Source organism: Notamacropus eugenii, chromosome 1 (genome assembly GCF_028372415.1).
Source record: "Notamacropus eugenii isolate mMacEug1 chromosome 1, mMacEug1.pri_v2, whole genome shotgun sequence".
In the NCBI taxonomy this organism is placed as follows: Eukaryota; Metazoa; Chordata; class Mammalia; order Diprotodontia; family Macropodidae; genus Notamacropus; species Notamacropus eugenii.
Genome location: NC_092872.1, coordinates 127,789,599 through 127,814,502, shown reverse-complemented (window position 1 = coordinate 127,814,502; position 24,904 = coordinate 127,789,599). Strand labels below are relative to the sequence as shown.

The window sequence follows — 24,904 nt, the reverse complement described above, 5'->3', positions numbered from 1 at the left end:
AGGCTATAGTCTAACTAGAGGTGAGGAAATACTGAACTAAGAAACTGTGGATGGAGAGACTCACTTCTAGAGATATTGTGGAGGTGGAAACATAATTTAGCAACTGACTGGTTAAAGAGAGAGGGTCAAGAATGATCCCAAAGTTTTTAACTTGAGCACCCAGAACAGTGGTGGTATGGTCAAGAGAAGTCTGGGGAAGTTTGGGAAAGGGATGGATTTTGGGGAAAATATAAGTACTGTTTGGTACAATTTAGCTTGAGATACCTATAGAACATCTAGATAGATAAATTGAGAAGGCAGTAATATAGGATGGAAGTTCAGGAAAGCAATAAAGACTGGATATGTAATTTGGAAGTAACCTACAGAGATACTTGAATCCATAGGAGTTAATGAGTTCATCAACTCACAAGAATATATAAGCAAGGGAAAATGCAGAGAGAGAAGAGAGAACACAGGACAGAGACTTGGGAGATGCCTACATTTAGTAGATGTCCAGCAAAGTAGACTGAGTAGATTAAGAATGAGTGGTCAGACAGGCAGAAAAAAAACCAAGAAAGAAGAGTGCCATGAAAATCCAATGGGAAGAAAGAATAACTTGGGAAGAGAGTGGGAAAATGTTTCAACAAAATCAGGAAGGATAAGTTTTGAAGATCATTAAATTTAGCCATTAAGAAACTATGGATAGCATTGGAGAAGAGGAGTTTCAGTCAAGTAGAGGGGTAGGAAGCCAGATTTCAAGGGATGGATTAAGAAATGAGCAGGAAGAAATTGAAACAATGCATGGAAATACTCCTTTCTAGGAATTTGACTACCAAAGGGAGAAAATATGTGACAATAGCTTGAAGATAACATCAGGAAGTCTTTTTCAGGATAAGGTAGACATGGGTATTATCTGTAGGTGGTGAGGAAGAAGCTTGTGAATGAGGAGAGATTGGGAATACAGAGGGAGTGGAACCCCTGAAGGAGAACAGGAAGGGATGAGACCAATAGTGTAAGTGGAGGACAGTCTGGTCTTAGCAAAGAGATCATCCTTTCATCAGAGACTAAAGAAAAGGAGGAAAGAATGATGTATGAAAAAGATGAGTTTGGAGGCATTGAGGGGAGAAGGGAGATCTTTGGACAGATGGCATCTTTTCTTAATAAGGTAGGAGGCAAAGTCCTTTGCTGAGAGAGAGTGGGAGGAGGTGGTACAGGGGGTCTGAGAAGTGAGATGCTAAGGAGAACATGGTTGTTGTCCTTTGTTCTTGAAGAGGACCAAAATGATGTCACCATGATAAAGTGAAGTTTCAGTGTGTCCAACTGTGACTGATGAGACCAATACAAGCTTGGAATGCTCTGCCACAGATTGGGCACAGAGAGTCCATGTGGACATTTTGGGTGAACATGAGAGTCAATAAAAGAAGCAAAGGATTACCATGTAACAGGAAGGGTCAGGTGATATTAGATAACAAATTTACAGAAAAGGGAGTCTAGATATTTGAGTGACTCTTTCCATATGCATTCAGGAACATATCAGTAGGAATAAAAGAAGACAGTAGCACACTGGGGATCTGAATACAGACTTCAATCCTCTCCCTCTGGCTCTATGGACATGGTACATGCTTCCTCAGAAGGGCAGGATCACCATACCAATGGGAGCAGGAAAAAGAGAAATTGGTCCGTCTTGATTCTGATCCCAGAGAGAATTGGTAGGTGAGATCCTCAAGTAATGGGGAGGTGGGGGGAGGGGATGTTGGAAGGACATCATAGAGGAAGAGAATAAGTATATTTGTACATAATAGGATCACCAATCTTTTCGTATCATTTAAACCATTGACTTTTATAAGTTTTGAAGGTTTAACACATTGGTCAGTATGACTGAAAACTAGCAGCAGTCATTGATGAAGCCAACTCTAAGTTGAGACGGTATGAAGTGGGAAGATTGTTGAACTCCTGTAGGGAAATCAGTCACTTCAGCCAAGGAGGTTTCTTCTCTTTCTCCCCTGACCCACCAGTTAACGTGTCCCAGTGAGTCCCTTTAAAAGCAATAATAAAAGTTCACATTTATATGGCACTTTAGGATTTGTAGAGTATTTTATATACATTATTCCATTTGATCATCTGAACAACCCTGTGAGATAAGATTCTTTCCATTTGATAGATGATGAAACTGAGACTCCATAAGGCTAAGAAAACTTGCCCAGGATCACACAGTTAGTAGATGTTTGAAGTGAGATAACCAAAATAATAAACTTTAACGTTTACACATATCTCATTTGATCCTGACAACAACTCTGCGGGGGTAAAGGCTATTACTATCCTCAATCTATGGTTGCTGTTGAGTTGTTTCAATCCTACCTGATGTTTTGTTATCCCATTTGAGGTTTTCTTGGCAAAGATACTGGAGCAATTTGCCATTTCCTTCTCCAGCTCATTTTACAAATGAAGAAACTGAGGCAACAGGGTTAAGTGACTTCCTCAGGGTCACCCAGCTAGCAAATGTCTGAGGCTGGACTTGAACTCACAAAGATGAGTCTTCTTGATTCCAAGTACAGTACCCCATCCACTGCACTGCCTAACTGCCCCTTCCAAATGAGGAAATTGAGATCAAGAGAGTCTAAGTGACTTGCCCAGGGTCATAAAGTATGATTTGAATTCTGGTCTTACTGATTTCACTTTCAACACTAGCCACTGATACCATGATCCCTTATGATAAACATCAGATAGTAACCAGTTAGATACCCTTTCACCAGACCCTCGGAAACTGAGAGATGATTTACACAGGTAAGCAGTCTTCCCCTGTCTTCTTTCCTCAATACCTTTTCCCCTCCCCTAATTCAACAAATATGTGGAAGACTTTAGAATTCCCAAAGTTGTGCAGATCTTGTTTAAATTGCATGCATGTGGTTCTAACTTCATAGTCATTGTTTTAGAGGCAACCTGATTATATTGTAATCACTGGCACCCAGGTACCTTGATACCAGAACCAAGATCCGGAAAGGAGGAGGAGGACTGAAAGAGACCCTCTAGATTGTCTTGTTCAATCAATTATTTTATACATTCAGGAACTTGAAGCCCAGAGAAAAGAATTACCTAGCAAAAGCAAAAGCTCAAGCTAGAACCAGGCCCGATGCTCTTTCTGCCATGCCACATGGCCTCCCAGTCAAGTAGACGAAAATAGGATTGAACGATCTGTGACAAAGTGACAAAGCAAAAAGGGACCAGCCTGTCTTCATCCCTTCCCCCCAAACACATAAATCCTAATGTCCCAGGCTAAGTGAGAGATGCTCTACCCTCCTCAGTGAGAAGTTTGCCTCATTCCAGACAAATACTGAAGGCATAGAGGCAGACAACCTTTAGTGCAAGTGTTGCAGTGGATAAAATACAAACAATACAAATGTTGGCATTTAAAGCCTGTCACAATCTGGCTCCAGCCTGTCGTTCCAAACTCTCCTCATTCTCTGCCTTACAGCCAAACTGGGCTGTTCAACTTGCATTCCCAGAATGCACTCTTATCACCTCTGGTTCTTTGAATCCCTAACTTCCTCTAAGACTCAGCTCAAGTGGCACCTCCTAAGTGGAACCTTTCCTGATTCCCCTCCCTCCCCCCTGACTAAATCATTTTATATTTACTTAGAATATATTTTGTATTGCCTTTGTATAGTCTTCATTTTTCTCATATTCAAAACAAACAAATTGGATTAGATCACCTCTCTAGGTTCCTTCACATCTCTAAATCAATAATCCAATGTTATTGCTCCCTTTGTAGAATGGGAGCTTTTTGAGGACAGGAATATTTGATTTTTGTCTTCAATCCATGGTGCCTTAGCATAATGCCTTGCACATAGTAGGTGTTCAATAAATGGTAAGTGAACCAATATATGAATGAATGAGCAATGAATTTTGAAGTCAGGGGACCTGAGTTCCAACTATAGCTTTGCCACTGAATAGGAAAGCGTGTGACCTTGGACACATCACTATCACTCTGGACCTCAGTTTCCCCATTTGTAAAAGGAGGAGATTGAATTAGATGACCTCTCAAAGTTTCCAGCACTTGATGAGTCTATGACAGATTCATCAGGAGTCACAGTACTCAGGATGTAACTATATGTGGCATGGATGCTCCTAACATACATCCTCACCTGGGTCCTTTGTTTTATTACCAGCAATGTGTTTCTTGACAGTTTTCCAATTAGAAAGCATGGTAACAGTCTTTACTAAATTTCTGTCACACTGAAAACTTTTCATTGTGTTTAAATATTTTGGTCACATGATACAAAAAATACCACTTCAAAAGCAGTATAGGAAGAAAAGCTTCACTTTAGTGAAGGGAGAGAATATAGTCTATACCTGCGATTTCATCAGTGTAGGGAGCTCCTGGCCCTCCCCAGTACAGGTTGGCAATTCATCCATAATTTATAATCTCAGAGAGTTGTGAAGTTAAATGACCTGACCAGTGTCACACAGCTAGTAGATGTCAGAAGTAGGACTTGGATCCCATTCTTACAGATTCTAGGCAAGCCCTCTAGCCACTGTCAACCACAACTGACTGCTTTTTCTTCCTAATTTTACAGATGAGGAAACTGACATAGAGAGGTAAAGTGACTCTCATTAGCTCTCTTATCCAAATAATAGATCTGGAGCTATGGATTATCCCAGGATGAGAGAGTATCCCAAGAAATGTCACAATTAAATGTCTTGATTTTGTGGTACTCACATACTTCCCAGGAAAAGGTCACTAAAAACTTTGCTGTTTTATTCTGTCTCCCTATATGTATGTCTCTCTCTCCCCTATTTCTCTCCCTCTAATCTTTCCCTATCGCCTTCCTCCCTCTCTCTTGTCTCTCCACACAGACACACACAGACACAGACACACACAGACACAGACACACACACACACACACACACACACACACACACACACACACCCCTCCCTCCCTGTCTGTTACCTATCTTCTCTGCACATACACACCTATCTATCTGTCTAATCTATTTACCTAGGAGGCACCAAGGTGACTCAGTGAATATAGTGCCAGGCCTGGAGTCAGAAAAATCTGAGTTCAAATTCTTCCTCAGACTCTAGTTGTGTGACTGGGCTGGAGAAGGAAATGGCAAACCATTCCAGTATCTTTGCCAAGAAAACTTCATGGACTCAGTATGGTCCACGGGGTCACTAGGAGTGGGGCAGGGCAACAAAATCTGTTTATCTATCTTCCTTACACATATACACCTCGATATCTATCTAGAGTCTAGAGTTTGGTTCAAATTCTTCCATTGAGTGGTAAGTCACAAGGGGCTGGTCAGTTTCAAAACAGGGCATCCTTCCAGTACTTAGAGACACACAGACACACACACGCAGACACACAGAGACACACACACTCACGCACACACACACACACACACACACAGACAGACACAGACACACTCACGCACACACACACACAGAGACAGACACAGACACAGACAGACAGACACACACACACACACACACACACACACACACACACACACACACACACACACACACACCCCCTCCACTTCTCCCCTCTCAGTTATTCTGAAAGTCAAGCCTGAGGGTGCACCCCAGTCTTTCTCGCTAACTCCTTCTCAAAGACCTTCTTTCTCGCGGAAGGAGGGAGAGGGCTGCGGAGCTCCAAGGCTCCCCGGGACTGCTGGAGATTAGGGAGTTCCAGGGCCCCGCCGGCATCAGTTCAAAGAGTGGAAGGAGGGCGGGAGGGGGGAGGCAGCGGCGCTGCCGGGGATGTCCGGCCGAATAAAGCGCTGGTTGGGTCTTTTGTTCCCCAGACTGGGCCTCCGGAGAGAGGGGGTTGGGGAGGAGGGGGGAGGGGACAGGGTGGCTAGAGGGGAAAGGGGGAGGGAAGAGGGGAGGGAGTGGAGGCGGTGGGAGGAGAGAGCGGGCCAGCGGCGGGTGGGGAGCGTGTGCTCCGAGAGCTCGGAGCGAGATGCTGACAGATCGCTCCTCTATGTGCAAGATGGCGCAAGCGCCGAGCCCCCCGCAGCCCCGACGCTCCTAGGCAGCGGCATGCGGCCCCAGCCTCCAGCCGCCAGGGCTCGGCCGCGGCCCGGGCCCCGATCTCGGCCCCGGCGCGGTCTCCGAGGGGCGTAGTGAGGACGCTAACAGGTCCGGAGCCGAGCGGAAAAGAGCAAAGTCCCCCATGGCTCCGCCGCGCCCCGCGCTCCTGCGCCCCAGCTTCTGGCTGCTGCTGCTTCGGCTGCTGCTGCTGCTGCAGCTCGTTCTCGGAAGCGGTGAGTGTCGGGGCAGGGGCAAGGGGAGGCGGGGCCGAACGGACACCGGGCCCGGGACCGAAACTAGATGGGGCGGAGTCCGAGAGGGGAAGAAGTCCGGAGTAAAGGGAGATGGAGAGGGGATGGACCAAGGGAGAGGATGGAGCCGGGGGTAGAGAGAGATGGAGAAGGGATGGGCCACGGAAAGGGATTGGAGTCCAGAATGCATAGAGATGGAATGGGGATGACACCTGGAGTGAAGGGACATAGAGAGAGGATGGACCCCGGAGGGAATAGACTTTAGAGTGTAAGGAGATGAAATGGAGATGGGGTTGAGTCTGAGAGTGGATGGAGCCCAGAGTGAAGGGAGATACAGGTGAAGGAAGTGAAGCAGGGTCTAAGAGGTAACCTAGCCCAGGTAGAAGGGAGGGAGAGAGCAGTCCCAGAGGGTTCCGATCCTGCTGTGAGCCGCCAGCAAGCGCAGAAAGGAGAATGAGAAGAAATTCAGCCGGGAGTTTGGCGGCTTAGAGCAGGATTGAAATGGGAAAACTGAAGGAAACTGGAATGAAGCCAGTAAAGGACGGGTCCCTGAGTAAGGCGAAATGGTACTGGAACTAAGCAACTAGTGTTCGGGCAACTGAATGGGATTTGAGAAGGGCCAGAGGGGTGACTAGGGGTGTGTCACAAGAGGAGTCTCAGTGCAGGACTCAGCGTGGGACTGAGATGTGACTTCTGGGCTTAAAGAGAAATAAAGCCCAAACCTGGTCTTCGAGGGGCGCAAAAAGAGACGCTGCGGGTGAGAGTGTACCCCACAAGGAGTACCGGCAAGCACTATTACTTTTCCTCCCATTCAAAAGTTCGCCGAGGTACACAGCTTCATACAGACGTACAAAATGTTCTCACATCCAGGATGCCTGCACACAGGCATGCTCCTCTGGAGCTGGGTCGGGCTTGCCTGCCCTGGGCAGCGCAGGGCTATGTCAGTAATCTCGGTTTGGCTGGCCAAAACGGACCGGTTCTCTGTCCCCTGCTCCCATCCTGGGCGGGCTTCCCCCACCCTAATGTATGACCTGCATTTATCTCCTTTTCTCCTGGGTTCCTATCCTCACTTAACCTAACAACCTTCTCTCTCCTGGAGCCACTGAAGAAACTTCATTCACCTCCACTGCAGTTGGGGAAGTGCTGGCCAGAGGCTATAGGAAAGGTTAAGTAGGGAATACACAGTCATTGAAGGAGCTGATGCTTTCATTTACTCGCTCTTTGAAAGTAACTCACGCACTTCGATGGATGTTACACTCTAGCGAAAGAAAATCCTCTTGGCTCCTATGGCGGTGTGTTTTACCCAGATGCTGATTAGCCTGCTCTCTAAGCGGCATGCTTCCTTCCCTCGCTTGCCCCCCGGGTCAGCAGTCAGCTATCAGTCTCAGTCAGTCAGTGCCAGAGGGAGGGAACTGGTCTCGGTGAGGTCACAAAGGGAGTGAGCTGGGGGTGGGTAGGGTGGAGAGCAGGGTTTGGCTCTGAATCTCAGGCTCCTTTTGTATGGCTCCTCGGGGGGTCGGGGAGGAACCCTCACCCTCAGGGTAAAGTTGAGCAGTTTGTGGTGCTGGGTCCCATTAATTGGATAATAAGCCAAGCTGGCTGTGGTGAGAAGGAGACGGCGAAACTGAACTTTCAGGGGTCTGGGATGAGAACAAGCTTTCCCTCCCCCATCCCATCTCTTCCTTCCCCTCCTTTCTCCCTTCTCCCCTTCCCCTTCCTTCCCCTCCCATTTCCCCCTTTCTTCTCCTCCACTGGAGGGGACTGAAGTCTTCTAGTTTCACCTGATTTTGTACTTAAAACTCGGTTTCCAGAGGGTCGATTGCCAAAGATACAGAAAGAGTAAAGTGGCAGAATCCCAATTCAAACTAATATCCTCTGAATGTAACACAAGCACCCCTTGCAGAAGGGAGCAGTTTCAAAGGACTTTCCCTCTCTCTCTCTTTTTTGTAATGGATTTAGGCTGACCTAGAGTAGAAGGGAGAAAAACTAGGGTTTCTTTTCCCTTCTCCTACACGACATTTTAGCCCAGCTTATATTAATAGAGGGAACGACCTCAGAAGACAGACTAGGTCACAAAGTCATGCCGAAATAAAACCCAGGTATCTGATCTCCCTGAGTATTAGAGTGGGTACCTGTGTCCTTCATTTTAGGGTGGGAAAGGGCAAAGAATGCTTAAGGTAGCCCAAAGGATAGAGCCCTTGACTGAGAGTCAAAAAGATCTGAGTTCAAATCCCTCTTTAGGCACTTACTGTGTGAGGTGGGCAAATCATTTAACCTCTGACTGCCTCAGTTTCTTCACCTATAAAGTCAGAGATAATAATAGCACCTATTTCCTGAAGTCATGAGGATAAGATGGAATATTTGCAAAGTGTTTTGTAAACCTTAAAGTTCGATATAAATATTAGCTAGTATTATTGGGGGGGGGGTCTTTTGGCAGTAATTGTGATTAAGCAGAATTAATGGAGTTTATCTCTTAAGGTCCTCTCTACACCTAAGTCATCATGATTCTATGACAATTTTAAAAAAGAAAGAAAAGAAAAGAAGTAGCATGGAATAAGTGAGTAGAGAGCTGGCTTCTGAGTCAGAAACACCTGGAATTCAAGTCTGGATTTTGACCCTTACTGACTCTGTGACCCCAGGCAAGTCTCTTCTTCTTTCAGTGCCCCCAGGCAATCTCTGAGACTAGAAATTGAAGAGAAGGTGATGATTTGCTTTGGGAGAGGCTGGGCACTTTCTCCCTACCCTAGTGAAATCCTAGATCTAGTAGATAAGCAAGAATTCTAAGCAGTTTTCCTCCACTTTTCCCTGAGATCTGCTTTCTTTTAGCCTTGAGCATTAACTGATTTCTGCTTTAAGCTCAGATCTGGTCTAGGTATAGGTTTGCTGGGCTCAGGAAGAGAAGAAATCCTTATTAAACTTGACTTTGTATTATTAGCACTTTTGGCTATTCAGAATACTCTTACCCATTTCTTACCTCAGCTGACACGCACAACCTTAAGTGACAGGTAGACTTACTTAGGTATTATGCCATTTGACAGATGAGGAAACTGAGACATGGAGCAGTTGAGTTCATTCGTTCGGCAAACATTTATTAAATGCCTATTGGGTATAATGGAGATACAAAGTTTCTCCCTCCTGCTGATGCTGAAAAGGAACTGTGACAGAATGACAGGTTTTGTATAGGGCTCAGGATTGAGGGGAAATGACAAAATCCCCTAAAAATACTTGTGTTATCTTTCTTGGAAATTTCTCAGAATGAGAAAGACTCCAAACTATTCAGCTGAGTTGTAGTAACCCAAAAGCAAAGGAATGGACAGAATCAATTAATCAATTAGCATTTATCAAGAACCTACTATGTGCTGATCAAATAGATATGTAGACATTCATTTGGTCACATACTATGTCCATTTTGAGGCATGAGTTTCTGTTGGCTGTACATAAGAAGAGGTTAAATGGGGAGACTGGAGCTGGGATTATTTTAACCCATCTGTTTTCTGAATTTGCATGCATTTATATGAGCCTGTAACTAACAACATGAACTCCTGATATTGATTTGTTTTCTCTCTTCCTGGTGTTGATCCAGACCTAGGTCGCTCCACGGAGCTGGCATTCACTGTGGAACCAAGTGATGAGATTGTTGTACCTGAGCAGTCAGTGGTGCTGGGCTGCCGAGCAGAAGGTACACCACCCATTCGGGTCACCTGGAGGAAGAATGGAGTGGAACTTCCAGAGAGTACCCATGCACTTGTGCTGGCCAATGGTTCACTCCTCCTCCCCAACTTCCGGCCAGATACAGGAACTGGTCTTTCTGATGAGGGAGACTATGACTGCGTGGCCCAAAATCGATTTGGGTTGGTGGTCAGCCGAAAAGCTCGAATCCAGGCTGCAAGTAAGTGAAGATTCTCTGTCTCTGTTTCTCTGTGCCTCTACCTCTTTGTCTCTGTATCTGTCTGTCTGTCTGTCTCTCTCATCTTTGTGTATGTATCTCTCCCTCCTCCTTCCCCCACCCCTTGACTCTTGGAGGCAAGCTATTCACCTTGAATTCTCTGGGATCATCAGGTTTTTTGGCTATCCACTCATTCTAATAAATCACTACAGAGAAGGAACAAAACCTCTGAAAGCTGAAAGATGCAGTTGACCTCACCTTGTCCAACTCCCACGGTGCCATTAATAATAGGCTCCTAGGCAAGGATGGAGACCGGAGCCAGCAAAAAGGAAGGAAACAGAAGGAATACTATCTGCTTTAATGATTTTTTTTCTCACCTACCCACAATCGAGTTTCTTTCCAGTGCTGAGGAACTTTTTATAGCTGTATTGGAATCCTTGAGAGGTAACATAATTCAGTGACTGGGGAATCTTGAGTGAGTCCTGGGTTTGGATTCTTCCTCTGACACATACTTAGCTGTGTAGTCATGGACTTAACCTCTGAGTACTCCCAAAGAACTCTTTAAGATTATATTTTGGAGGAAGTATGATCAAGAAAGATCACTGGGTCTGGAGTCAGAGGACCTGGGTTCAAAACTCATCTCTGATGCTTATTACCTTTGTGATCTTGGACAAGTTACTTAACCTCCCTGGGCCTCAGTTTCCTCATTTATAAAATGAGGAGATTGTGTTAGATGCCCTCTGAGGTTCCCTGCAGTTCTAAATCTATGATTCTCTGTGTTACATATAAATTGCTGCCCTGCTTTGGTGGAGGTAATTTTCACACCAGGCGTTCTCTTCACTGATGCAGTCACAGTTCCCAGATTTATATTTTCCAAAAAAAATCAGATTTCTTTTTGCCTCAGATCACCTCCATTGAGGTGGGGGAGTTGAGTGAGGCACTGCGCCCCTTGGAAATCTCAGATGGAGCTATGTTGGTATAGTAGGTTTCAGGTCATCACTGCCCTTCCATCATTAAGACTTTATCAGAGTCACTGGCGCTTGGGGTAGAGAGGGAGGTGGCAGAATAGAATCATTACCTTCCAGTTCCTAAAGACCAGCTGGACCACAGAGGGTGGCTATTTGTTCTTCTGAGGGTAATACAAAAGAAGAATTGGATTTTTGGCTAGGACTCTATCTAGTCCAAGTCTCTTGTTTTACAGATGAAAAGTGTGAGTGGGGTGGGGACACGCAGAAACAGGGAAAATAAAGGGAACTTGAAGATAGGAGAAACCTCTCTTCTTTACTTAACTCCCCAGTGTCTGAACCAGAGGGGAGGACTGATTAACCTCTGGAATCTAACTGCCCCTCCCCCAACTAGGTCCAGGATCCGATGACATATATCCCAGGTGTTTATATATAGATAACCGCATACATACTCTTCTATAAATGGTAATACCTTCAAGATGTTTAGTTTTCTCCAACTCATAACAATGTGAGAAATTGAGCTGTGCTATAAGGTTGGAGTGGGTGGTGGGCCCCAATCTTGGCCTGATTAACCCTTTCTGATCCAGCTTAGCTATGAGATTATCTTGAGATTGCTACAGCAGAGTCTTTTGGTGTCCAGCTTCTTCCACATAAGACATAGATTCACTTGGGAACAGGAAAGGGCATGAGGATGCATCCCAGTAAAGCCATGTAGCTGGACCCTCTTTTTCTATTATACTTTTTTAAAGCAATTCTCCAGCAGTTTCCCCCCCCCAGAAACCTCAAAAGCCAGTTAGCTCCTAGGGTCTCCTCATTCCATTAATTGCTCTCCTTCCCACCAATGATGAAGGTATTTTACTCACCAGAATGTCTATCTGAAAAGGTACCATGAGCTCACTCTTCCACATGGACTACCAACACCTGTCTCTGTAAAGACCATGCCAATAATCATTGTGTATATGCATCAAGGTGTGTCTCAACTATTCAGCTCTCTCCCACCTAGGGTCTTGAACAGGTAGAGAATGTTCTGTCTGTCACTCCCTTGGCATATCCCTCTGGGATCAAGCATTCTGTCCTTTTGAGTGAGTGATCTGGCATGATGGGCTAAAATCACAGAGAATTCTTCTTAGTCCTAAGTACCAGGCATCCATTTGTTTATTTGTTGTTCTTCTGGGGCTGCTTTTTAAGGTTTATTAATGCCTTTTGTTTTTACATCACGTTTATTTTCAAAAATTTTCCTGCTTTTCCAGGCAAAGGAACAGATATGAGTGATGGAATATCATATACAGGCAACAGCATAAGCCATTTTGCGGAATGTTTTAGGGGAGTAATGTGAAGTTAGTTTGGAAAGATAAGTTGGAGTGAGATTGTAAAGAGTTTTAGATACAGGCTGTAGAGTCTGTCTGTATTTTATCCTAGTGGCAGTAGGGAGCCATTGAAGCATCTTGAGCAAAGAAATGATGTAGACAGAACTGTGCTTTAGAAATATCAGTGTGGATATGGCTAATATGGAAATAGGTTTTACATGATTGCACATATATAACGTATATCAAATCGCTTACCATCTTAGGGAGGGAGAAAATTTGGAACTCAAAATTTTGTGAAAAGTGAATGTTAAAAATAATCTTTGCATGTAATTGGAAAAAATGCCATAAAAATTAATTTTTCCCCTACTTTAGCCTTTACTTAGATGGCCATTATAAAGATTACTACTAAAGATTCTTTTTAATTCAGCAAAACAATTAGCACATTCACCATATTTGACAGCATATCAGGTGTCTGTTTGTTCAGGATCCAGTGAGGTGAGGGCTCGTGGAACTTAAGGGTCCTGCTGTATTCATGATGCCATAATCTTGTATTAATTCCAAGGCTAGGTGGTTCTCTGGGCTCATAGTGCTGTGTCAGTATATAACTGTGGGCTCACGGTTCAATGGATATTGATATATTTAAATGTAATTTTGACTTGCCATGAGCATTAATCACTAACATAAGAAAGTTTCAAGCATTGAATCTTCCCTAATTCCACTCCCTTCCCCATCCCCTCTGGCAACTCTATTCCCTGGTAGGGAAGGTGTATCAGATGATAGATAATGAAACTAAGCCACAGAGAAGTGAAATGACTCTTCTCAGATCTCACAGCTTGATCGTGTCAGAACTGGATCTGGATCTTAAATCTTCCCAGTTTTCTCACCACTGGATGGGAGCCAAAGGTTTAGTTTCTAGACTGGTTCATCAATCCCTATCCATGCTCCTCCCCTTTCCTCCTTTTCTGGATCTTCATCCATTTCACAACCATGAGTATCCCTCTAGGATCTCTTCTAGATTCTCCTCTTTTCCTTCCTGAGGTACTTATTCTTTTTTTTAGGTGATGGTCCCCATTGGCATTCTGGTGAAGAATGGCCCCCTTCTGAGAATAATGATTTTAAATGAAATACATAGGAAACAAATTATATTAAAATATAATTATCAATATGCTATAAAAAACAAGTTTGGATTCTAGATTAAGAATCCTCATTCGCACTTAATGATCTCATCAGCAACTAGTTATCAGCTTGTATGTTGATGATTCCCAGATCTTTAGAGGTAGCCCTAGTCTCTCCTGAGCTCCAGTTGGCATTACTAGCTGCCTTTCTAATTCAGTCTGGATGGCCCAAACATCCAGACATATTCAAAGCAGAACTTAGTATCTTCCTCCCCCAACATACCCTCTTCCAAGCTTCCCTATTATCATCAAGGGCACCACTCTCCTCCTAGTGACCCAAGCTCAGAACCCTACTGTCATCCTTAACTTCTCAGTCTTGGTCCACTTATTCAGTCCATTGCCAAATCTTGACATTCCTGCCTTCATAATATCTCTCACTTGTGGCCCCTTCTCTCCACTCACACAGTCCACATGCTAGTTTGAACCATGATTGTCTCCTGCCTGGACTATTCCAATAGACTTTTGGTTGGTCTTTTTACCTCAAATCTCTCCTCACTCTAATTCCACCTCCACTCAGTTGCTAAAGTGATTTTTCTAAAGCATGGATCAGGGTATACTGCAGTCAGCTCTGGAGACAATTGTTAAATTTCATCATGGGCATTTATGCCTCAGAAGACCGAAAATGCTCCAAATCAGGTCTCGATTTATTGTTTGGTTGATTGCCTAGACTTAAAAACATGTTGGAGAAAATATGAATAATCTATATTAAACTTTAAAGTGTATCCTGCCTTTTCAGAGACATTATTGACCGATGACTGATGCCCATTTATGGTTAGCTTGACTCACAGGGTTCAACAGGTCACTTTGCTATGTAAGCTATATGGATCATTTGTTCAGTCAGTTAGTAATGTCTGACTCTTCATGACCCTATGGGGTTTTCTTGGCAAAGATACTGGAGTGGTTTTGCCTTTTCCTTCTTCAGTAGATTAATCAGGTTAAGTGACTTGCCCAGGGTCACTATACGAGGCTGGATTTGAATATAGGTCTTCCTGACTTCAGGCCCAACAATCTATTGAGCCACCTACCTGCCTTCTATGGATCCTAGCATCATAGATTTAGGGCTAGAAGAGACCTTAGAGATTTCTAGTCAAATCTCCCTATTTTACAGATGAGAAAACTGAGGCTCATAGAGGTTGTGATCCTAACTTATAAGTATTGGAGGTGAGATTTGAACCTGTCTTCCTTTTCCATATCTGACTTTCGATCACACAGTGATAGCACAGTGCCAACTCCACGGATCTTTCCAAAGATGGTAATGTCAGGGCTATACTAGACTCAGCTAATGAACCTGTCCTCCCTTCCCCAAGATTTTTTTTTAAGTCACTTACAGTTGATCAAAAAAAAAAATGGTTCTAGCTCGGTTACTAAGTAGCAGTGGAACAAGTCATTCTCTTCTCTGAAACTTAGTTTCCTTATCTATAAAATAAGAAACTTGGACTAAATGATTTCTTAAGACTCTGTTCAGCCCTGAGAGAAGATTATGAGAATTCAGGGGAGAGACCTGTGCCTATGTGGGGGAGGTCTGGGATAAGGGTTTATATGTGAAAAAGGAGGGGAAAATGGGCAATGGGACAGAGGCTTTGAGGGAATCAGGAAGGCAGGGGCCTAGGGCTTACTGCTCAAGGTTCTGGGGAGCTAAGCTGTTTAGGAAGTTGTCAGAAGTCTGAACCTTGGTCAGTACTGTAGGTTGTGGAAAGATGTGGTCATTCCTGATCACAGAAAATGGGCATTGCTGATGACAGAAGGCTGATTTGGGTGCCTAGAAGAAAAGATTCTCAGGTCTTGATGCATAGGGTAAACTGATCCCAGATTATGAAATCACAAGAAAACTACACATTTGGAAAAGGATTTTCTCTCCTCCTTCAAGTGCAGTCTCTTTAGCTTGCCACGTTGAGGGCAGAGGTCACCACTGAGACAGAAGCTCTCCCTCACCTCTGTAAGCTCCCACACATCTCCATCTTCACCTTCCTACCCACCTGCTTCCCGCTAGAATGGAAAGGGGATGCCATTGCCTGCCTGGTCCCACAGGGGCCTGAAGAGCAGGCATGTTGGCTCAAGTAGAATTCCAGGTTTCATTAATACTCTGTATGTGCTCATGACTATGTATGTATATGTGTCTGTGCAGGAGAGACAGAGAGAGATAGAGAGAGACAAGAGACAGAGAGCGACAGAAACAGAGATAGAGATAGAGACATAGAGAGACAGAGATAGAGAAAAAGAGAGAGAAGAATGTGTCATCTTCGTGTTTTTGTTTGTAAATGGTCAGAATAAAAACATTTTTCCTAGCCTGAACCTACCTTACCTCTTACTATACATGGGGTAGTATAGTGAACTAGTGTTAATATAGAATGTTAGCTCGTTGGGAAGAGAATTTTTGTATTCTTTGTACTCAACCTCAGTGCCAAACACAGTACGTGGCCTATAGAAATCCCTTGATAAATATTCCCGACTCCAAATCTCCTCCTCCTTTTTTCTCCCATTAGGATCCCAGCTATCTCTTCATCACGCATTCATTAATAGGTGACTGCTCAGTGGTGGGGAACAGAAATGGTATCTGTTCTGTATGTTTGTATTTCGATGGCTTCTTTTAATGATTTTAGGGAACTGTGAATGTGAGTGCCCGGTTTCTTTTGCCTGGTTCTGTGCGTCTCCTGTTTTGGCCCCATTTTCCCTTGGCCAGAGGACCATGTATCTTCATCCTGTTTCTCCAACTGGGGTCTCACCTCCCCCAGCCTCCAGCCCCCAGGCCCCAGCCCCCAAGCGCTGGAACTCCCCCCTGGTTCCCACACCTTAGTTCCCCAGCCAGCCAGATGGCCCCTTGAATACAATGTGCAAATCTTCTCCTTTCCTAGTTCTTTCTATTGTTTACTTCTCGGTCTGCTCTGGGAATTTTGGCCACTGAAAAGCTGAGGCATTTGGAGGCTGCAAGTGAAACTTGCCTCTCTGCTTCTCGCCCCCCCCACCCCCCATACCTCCCGTCCCATCTTTCCCTCCACTCTACCCCCAAGGAGAAGGGTTTTTTTTTTCTTCTCCTGTTTGCTTTCCTTTCTCTCTTGTCATTTGGGGGATAAGGAGTGGGAAGGGAGAGGTTTTCCCCTGGGTCAAGGTAGGGGAATTGACATTTCTACAGTCCCTTGAGGGAAGCTCTTTATGCACTCTCCCAGAAAAAAGACTGTCAGAAGAAAACAGGACAGAATTCACTTCTCTAAGTGCGGTTCTCAAATGAAATATGCCAGAAACTTTGACGGCCCTTTGTGAGCATGGTGTTTTGGCATGGTTACAGTGTGCTTCATTCTGCAGAGACAACGTGTGTGTGTGTGTGTGTGTGTGTGTGTGTGTGTGTGTGTGCCTAGGTAGGTCTGTACAGGAAGGAAGGTTCATTAGGGAGGTCAGATTCGTTGGTGAATACAGACACAAAAGCCACCTGGTCAGACCCCATCTCTCCAAAGCCCTAGAGAAGAACCAGGGAATAAGTTTTCCATCCAGCAGCAGTGCCATGCCAGAGAGAATGAATTGATGGATGGAGGGGATTAATTATGCTGAATTTGCATATTTTTAATCCTCGTGTATTTGGAATAAAGGGATATGAGGGGGGGAGGGTTCCTAAGGTTATTATAAGGCATATCCCAGACAGCTGGAGTGAGACAGTACAGTGTCCTAGATTTCCTATTGAGACATCTTGTGAAGATGGGCTTTTAGACTCAGTTTTACAAATCTGTGAAATGGAAAGTTCCTTTTTGGGTATGTGCTGAGTTCAAGATGCGACAATAGATCTTGACGTGAGAAACAAAGGCAACTTAGACAAAGAAACTGAGGTCCAACCAAGTGGTTTGGCCAAAGTCACAGAACTAATACGTCTTTGAGGTGGAATCTGAGCCAAGGTTTTTCTTGACCTCTACAATGTCGAATCTATACTATGATTCCTCTCCCACCTCTTCCCTCTTCTTTGTCACCATTGTACGAGGGGCAGTTCAGAGCTAAGAACTGAAAATTCTTTGTTATACTAGATGTTTCTTTTGGAAATGGGAAAGTGAAGGATATAGGGGGAAATTTAGGTGATATAAAAACAAAAAATCAATAAAAATTTATTTTTGAAAAGAGCTAAAAGCAGTGTGATTCTTAATGAAAAATGACAGAGGAACTCTAAGTGCTGCTCTTATACCTAGAAAAATTAAAGACAGCTGGGGCAGGGAGTAGGTAGCACAGAGGCTAAGAACAGTGGATCTAGAGGCAGGAAGACCTGGGTTCGAATGTGAGCACAGAAACTTGCTAGCTTTGTGACCTTGAGTTGACTGAGGCTCAGCCTTGGTTTGCTTATCACTAAAATGGGGATAATAGTCACTCTTCCTCCCTGGATCTAATGTGATAATAAAGAGTTTTGTATACCTTAAAGCATAACATGTATTGCTATTATAATAACTCATAAAAGAATCCAAAGCAGGCCTACAGAATACCGAGTAGATCCTTTATAGAAGGATTTACTAAAAACTTCCATAAGAATCACATAAGATAAAAAGGCCTGAATGACTTTATGATCAGGCCTCCAAGTGGGGGCACTGATTTATCACAGATTTGCTTCTTACGTTGTTCCTCAGATCATGGGACACAGAGCTGCAAGGGACCTTCGGAATCTTCTAATCTAAGCTGCTCATTCTATACAACAAGAAACTGAACCCAAACCCAGTCCTCTGACTTTAAATCCTATGCTTCTTTCCCCTTGGGTACCAAACTATATTGAATTTATTGACTGCTCCAGGGGGAAAAAAGTGAGAAGGATGATCAGGTGGAGTAGTTAGTCTGAAATGATGCCATGGAGAGGATGGTACATAAGCTGGCTCTTGATAAGTGGCGGGGAATAGGGAACTGAAACGAGCAAAGGGGAGAAGAGTTAGGAAAAGCTTAATGATGCTGGATTTTTACTAAAGGGAAGGGGAGATTGCATGTGAATGAACAGTGGGAAATAAGGTTGAATGGGGAGTTAGTACCTTAAAAGCCAGACAGTGGAGTTCAGAATTGATGCCAATGAGAAAAGGGAAAGCCTTTTCTTTCTCCCTGAGTTTCTCTTTTTTCTCCTCTGTTTCTCAACTGACAATCCTTTTCTTCTTCTTCTCCCCTCCCCCTTTTGCCTACCAGAAAGGCCCATTTAAAGCCTTTGATGTAGTTCCTGCCCTGGCCTAAACCCCTGCACTCAGTACCTGACCCAGTCCTGGGCTATATGGGGGAAAGAGACAATTGAAATTTTGCAGTGAGATAGTGACTGCTTGCTAATTGGAGAGTGAGCTTGTGATCATTCACAAAAGAGGTGACTGAAGCTTGGTTCTTGAGAGGTTAAGGGGTAACCCTTGTGGATGAGAGGGGATCTGGTTAGGCATGGGAATGTTTCAGAGACTGAGGTGTGTGAGCACAAGAGAGTTCATAGATGAGTTGAGATTGAGTGTATAGGACAAACTTTTTGGTGAATAATACCTACCGCCAAAGGACTCAAGGAAGTTCAGGGCATACTCTGTTTTCTGCCTGTTCTCCTGTATTTTCCCAGCCCTTGTTTCCCACTAAATCAGTTTCCTTGTTTCTTTCTTTTTCCTTCTTCTTTGATCCCTTCTTTCTCTCCCTCCCATCTGTTTCTCTTTCTCTCCTTCCTTTTTTTTTCTTGTTTCTTTTTTTGTCTTTCTTCCCAGCTCTTTCTCTGCTTCTTTCCTTCTTTATCCTACTCTCTATCCCTCTTTCACTTCCTCTCCTTCTCTCTTTCCCTCTTTTTTTCTGTTTATCCTCCTCTCCTTCTCCCTCAGCTGGAATCATAGAATGCTAGAGTTGGAGGGGAATTTAGGGGTCATCTAGTCTAAATCCCAGTTCTCAAAGCATAAAGCCCCTTTTACAGTTGTGTATAATTGTAGGAATTCCTGTCTCTGTTAGACTCCAAGGGATGCAGAGCCCTTCTGTTTCAGGAATTAGGAGTAAAGTGCAAGAAGAAAGGTTGAACTTCAAAATGGAAGCTGTGTAGCTTGTCCTAATATTACTATGGGAGCCTAGGCCTTCCTGAGGTTGAAAACTATAGAGTCCCTTCCCTCCCCCATCACATCTTCTTGGGTCAGAGAAGGGTCCCTTGGCCCAGGGCATTGACTGCCCAGTACTGACCCAAGACTGGAGGCTGCTTCAGGAATGCAGGTGTTAGGTTGCTTCACAGATGAAAGTACTGATAATGGGCAGGAACTGGACTTTCTGGTCTGGGCTGCTGATGTTGGGGCCATTGGAATGTGTGGAAAAGTAGCTGCAAACCCCAGAGACCTGGGGCCCCAGGAGGAGAGAGAGAGAGACAGACAGAGAGACAGAGACAGAGAGAGAGACAGAGGGAAGACCACCTAGTAAGGGAAAGAGGGGGCAGACCACCATGGGAGAAAGAAGCTCCTTCCCTTCCTTTCTTATGGCCCACTACTGGAAAGCCCTAAAATTAGTAGTGTGCCCAGACCCTTTGAAGGTCATCTCTCTTGATTCTGGGTTTTGGGGACTAAAGTCTTGATAAGTAAGGGAACTTCTCTTGTCGTTAACATACCCTAAAGATACTTTCTTCTTTGTCTATCCTAGTGCTTTACTAAGTCACTTAGCCCTGTTTGCCTCAGTTTCCTTTCCTGTAAAATGAGCTGAGGAAGGAAATTGCAGACCACCCAAGAATTTTTGCCAAGAAAACCCCAAATGGGATTGCAAAGAGTCAGACACAACTTTAAAAATGACAGAACTTTCATTTTGGTCAGAAACTTCTTTACTGTAGCTGGTCTTGGATGTAAGTATATTTTCCAAGATCAAGGCTAGGATCATAGGGTATGGAGTTGGAAAGGATCTCAGAGGTCACCTTGTGTAATCCCTTTACCTTACAGTTGAGGAAACTTAGGCCTGGTGGTGGTGGTGGTGGTGGGGTGTGTGTGTGTGTGTGTGTGTGTGTGTGTGTGTGTGTGTGTGTGTGTGTGTGTGTGTGTGTGTGTAAAACGACTTGCCTGAAGTAGCACAACTAGTATCAGAGGCAGGATAACTAAATGAACAGATGAATGAATGAGCACATAAATAAATGCTAATTGACTTGAGGATGACACTCTTTCCAGTGTGCTCCTGTCCCCCTCCCTCCTCAGGGTCATACAATTGTACCCGTAAAGAGGAAATGAAAGGTCTGCAGTGTGTGAGAGGGAGCATTTCAGTTTGCAAGTCAGGTGGGAGGCTGAATTGACTGGCTAAGACCTCCAGAAAAATGGCTCTAAGGGGTGAGGAGAAGACTTTCTGAGATGACCCCTTCATAATTTCACCCTCCCTACTTCTTACAAAAGGACGAGCGAGGTCTATATAGCCCAAGCCTTTCTAAGCCCCAGAAAAGTAACTGGTAGAGGAGATACTAAAGGGGAAGAAATATGGACACATGTTCTTGGGGGATCTCAGGCCTAACACTGAACACTGAAGGTAATTGGAGTCACAGGTTTAGAACTGGAGAGGACTTTTGTTCTTGTTCAGTCCTCTCACTCTTTGTGACCCCACTGGAGGTTTTCTTGGCAGAGATACTGGAGTAGTTTGCCATTTCCTTTTCCAGCTCACTTTACGGATGAGGAACTGAGGCAAACAGGGTGAAACGACTTACCCAGGGTCACGCAGCTAGTAAGTATCTGAGGCTGGATTTGAACTCACAAAAATAAGTCTTCCTGATTCCAAGCCTACTGCTCTTTGTCTGTTTCGTTGCTTAGCTGTCCCTAGGACCATCTGACCCAACCTCCTCATTTTACAGATGAGGAAATGGAGGTCAAGAGAAAATAAAATTACTTGCTTTGGTATGAAAAGGATGAGGCGGAATTTGAACCCCGATCCTGTTGCTCCAAATCCAGCTTCTGTTCTATATGGTTTCTTATACCTTTACTCCCCAGGGCTTTTGTGAGGAGAGGGCTTTAAGTAGATGAAGTCTATGAATTGCTGTCCGTCTAGAGGACTCTATGTCGGTGCGGTTGCACTGGCCTAGTTTATGCGGGCCCTGTTCCCATGGTGAGCCCTCCTGTACCCCTCTCAGAGAAAGGAGTGCTTCCATTAGCGCTGGTTGCCAGCCCTCTGCAGGTAAGGTGCGGGGAAGGAGGAGGCTGGAGGTTGTATCCCCAGGGCTGAATGAGGCTGTTGCCCACCCCCTACCCCCATTCTCCCCTCCCCTTTCCTGTTCCTTGCATAATGATGCTGATTGCTCTGCATCTGTCACAATTAGTTAGTCATTGTTTGAAAATTCAGAACAAATCAAACGAAAGAAACTAGCTTGCCTTGGGAGAGGGGAAGAAAAGCTTCTTTCCCCCCGGAGGTGTGTGGGAAAGCTAAGTGGGGGCTGGGGAGGGAAGGAAGGGAGGTTGCCTTCCCCCACGCTTCACAAGTCTGCCTTCGCTAAAAGGTTGTGAGACCTGGAACTGATAGTAAAAAGGTGGCTCTTGTCAAGTTCACTGCCTCGGACCTTCGGCACAGTCCCAGACCAGAGACTACGGGAGGTCAAGGCTTGCGGGCTGAGCGGGGCCACGCGGCAGCTCCTACCTTGCAAACTTCAAGCTGGGCTGGAAGCGCTAACAACGGGCCAGGAAGCGTAGGCCACGTTGTCACCTGAACAACTACGCCTCGCCGGAAAGGCGAGGGTCACTTGCTGCGGGAGGAGGTGGGGCAGAGGCCCAGGAGGGAGTCACAGGTGACAGGGCACTTGCACAGCCCACGGAACTGGAAGGTCAGGACTTCTGGAGGTTAGGGACCCCAGCGTCCCGAAGTGTGCAGAGACAGAGTTAGGGTGACGGGCCCCTGAGAACCTCCGCTAACCGGAGTCAACCTGCTCCCACAGCGAGCAAGTCCTGCGATTCAAGATCCTGGCTCCGGAACTGACGAGCCACCCCGCCCAGTCACACCCCGGCCCCGTTTGCAGGCTCTGGGCGCCCAGTCCCCGATCTATGCCCACCGAGCTGACTCTAAGTGCCTTTGTTTCCGACGCAGCTAATCCCCGGGACACGTGACAGAACCAGGCTGCTCCCGCCTGGGACTGGAAACCGGTGGCCCCAGTGTGTCAAAGACACTCCCCTCATTCCCAGAGCTTCCCCTACTCGCCTCCAAGCTTAGCCACGGAAGCCCTGGTCCTAGCCCTGGGGAGTATTGTGACGCGCTGTGCTTCGGGCTCTAAGCTTTGAGCAGACCTCAGGATGTCAGCCCAAATCTCGCCCCACCTCCATTTCTGCCCTCCTTAAAGATTAGAGTCCCAGTAAGGTCACGCCCCCTTCCCAGAGCCTGGTAAAAAGCCCCAAAGTGTCAATCGCGTGTGTACGTGAGATGGTACACGGTCTCAAGGTGAGGAATCGGGGCTCTTGATCCAATATTCAGAGGGTACTCAGCAGTGGGGCAGGGTCTTCTAATAGTGAAAGCTCGGAGCTGAGAATCAGAGCGCTCAGTTCGCTTGTTAAAAACATTTATTAAAAGCTTACTGCTTTCAGATCCTTAGTAGGCCCGTGGGGACTTTTAACGAAGCTGAACTAAGATAGGGTTACCTGCCCTCATGGAATTTGGTAAGTACGATGAGAGGACAAGACACAAACATAACGAGAGTACAAAATAATAAGAGGGGACAAAGTATACTGTGAGGTAGGAGGGGCCCCAGTTTTATCACTTAACCATTCTTTCTGCGGTTTCCCCTTTGGAGAGTAGGGAATAGTTTTTCCTTCTAGTTGGGGTGACCCAAAGACAAGGCTGGCTTCTGCCAGGCCTCATATATCTTCTTACCCAAAGGATGATATCTCTCTCAAGTCTCGACACTCTTCAATTGAAATTTAGGTTTCTAGTTAGGTTTGAGGGACTGGCTAGAGATCTAAAGAGGAAAGCCCAGCAGTCTTTATGTACTAGTCACTTTAAGGTGGCTTGGGTGACGGAAGAACCTGAGACTAGAGGCTGGAATGGCACAGTAAGGAGCCAGAGAAAAACATGACAACCTCAGTCTATTGCAGTTTGAATATATAGATCGCTCCTGAGGCTTCAGTTAAGTTTTACAAACGTTAATTGGCTACATAAATGAGTAGGATTGACTGATATATTCTCCTTCTCTCACAAGTTTACAATTCAGTTGAGATTGGGAGGAGAATAAGTTATTGTAATTGTTGAGTCCCCAGTCAAATCTTCAGCTTTTTGAGGGCAGGGACCTATGGATATTTCTTTTTCTTTTTCATACTTTTGTCTTTTTGTGTCTGCAGTTTCTAGTAGTGCCTTGTTCACAGTAGACGCAACAAATAGTTCTTGATTTGAATAATTATAATACTGTCTGTGAAAATGTCTAAGAGGTACAAGAAAGTATTGTGAGTTGAAAGAAAAGAAGGATTTCTTCGGAGGGAAGAACGATTAAGGAAGACTTCATGGGAAAGATGGCATTTGAGATAGATCCCAAAAGATTCCAGGTGTTTCCAATGGCAGGAAATGGGGAGGGAGGACATTCCAGGCCATGGGAAGCTGTAAGATCTGACTGGGAAGGAGAATCACAAAACACCAGAACAAGGAAGGTGCCTTAGAGATGATCTTATTTTATGGATAAGGAGGATCCTGAGGCCTAGAAAAGTGACGTGTCTCCCTTCTAGTTCTTCTAGTTTGTGCCTCACTTCCAGAACAAATCGCTTTTTAAAAATGTAATTTCCAACTCATCTCCACCATTCGTTTGCTCTTATACTTCTCTGCTCTGTCCAGCAAGAACTTCTCTCTTCCTTTCTGTTCTGTCTCAGTAAGCATCTCTCCCTCCAGAATTCGAACCTCGTGGTCTCTATTTAGCGTTTGAAGCTCAAAGTTTTGCAAACAAACAATCAGGCAGCTCTTTTGTTGCGTTCTCTCTTTCTTTGTCGCCTAGGCTCTCCGTGCCTCTCCTCCCCACTCCGCTCCTCTCTCTAGGCAGATGTCCAGAGGGAACGAGTGGGGCCTGGGCTACTCTGGCTTCGTACTCGGCCAGGGGCTGGAGTTTTATGATTCAGATGAACCTTTTCTTGGCTCTCCCTACGGTACAGACCGGGGACTTGGGCGCTAGAAGCCCCCAGCCCCGAGCACCGAGCTCATTACAATCCAGTTTCTTTGTGCAGCGGGGGATTTGCAATTGTAAGCAGGCCGGGGTTGGGGGGCGGGGTGGGGTGGGGTGGGTGGAGGGCTGGGAGCTGGGAAAAGAGCTCTTTGCAGAAAATTAATTCTCTCCTGGCTTGGATGGATGCTCCCCTCCACCCCCACCCCCACCCCACAGTACACACAGAGGAACAAACCACCGGCACACTCCCTGCACTGCGCTGGGCTGCGGTCCCTGAGGAT

At 45.2% G+C, this 24,904-nt stretch overlaps 1 protein-coding gene and 1 long non-coding RNA gene across 3 annotated transcripts in view; one reads left to right on the top strand and one right to left on the bottom strand.

Annotated features, from left to right (window-relative positions):
• Positions 1–1,800: 1,800 nt before the first annotated feature.
• Positions 1,801–7,684, bottom strand: LOC140506740 (uncharacterized). 2 transcript variants are annotated; one of them, XR_011968060.1, is made up of 2 exons: positions 6,987–7,684; positions 1,801–2,015 (listed from the first exon to the last, which is right to left on the bottom strand). It is a non-coding gene; the product is annotated as an uncharacterized lncRNA (long non-coding RNA). The 2 variants fall into 2 exon arrangements; XR_011968061.1 differs by having other exon boundaries at positions 7,505–7,684.
• The window catches only part of IGDCC3 (immunoglobulin superfamily DCC subclass member 3), a 66,781-nt gene continuing 47,796 nt past the window's right edge, over positions 5,920–24,904 (top strand). The window contains exons 1-2 of the mRNA XM_072614193.1: positions 5,920–6,246; positions 9,848–10,153. Coding sequence (XP_072470294.1) covers positions 6,156–6,246; positions 9,848–10,153 — 397 coding nt within the window. The 5' untranslated portion in view covers positions 5,920–6,155. The remainder of the gene's footprint in view (positions 6,247–9,847; positions 10,154–24,904) is intronic.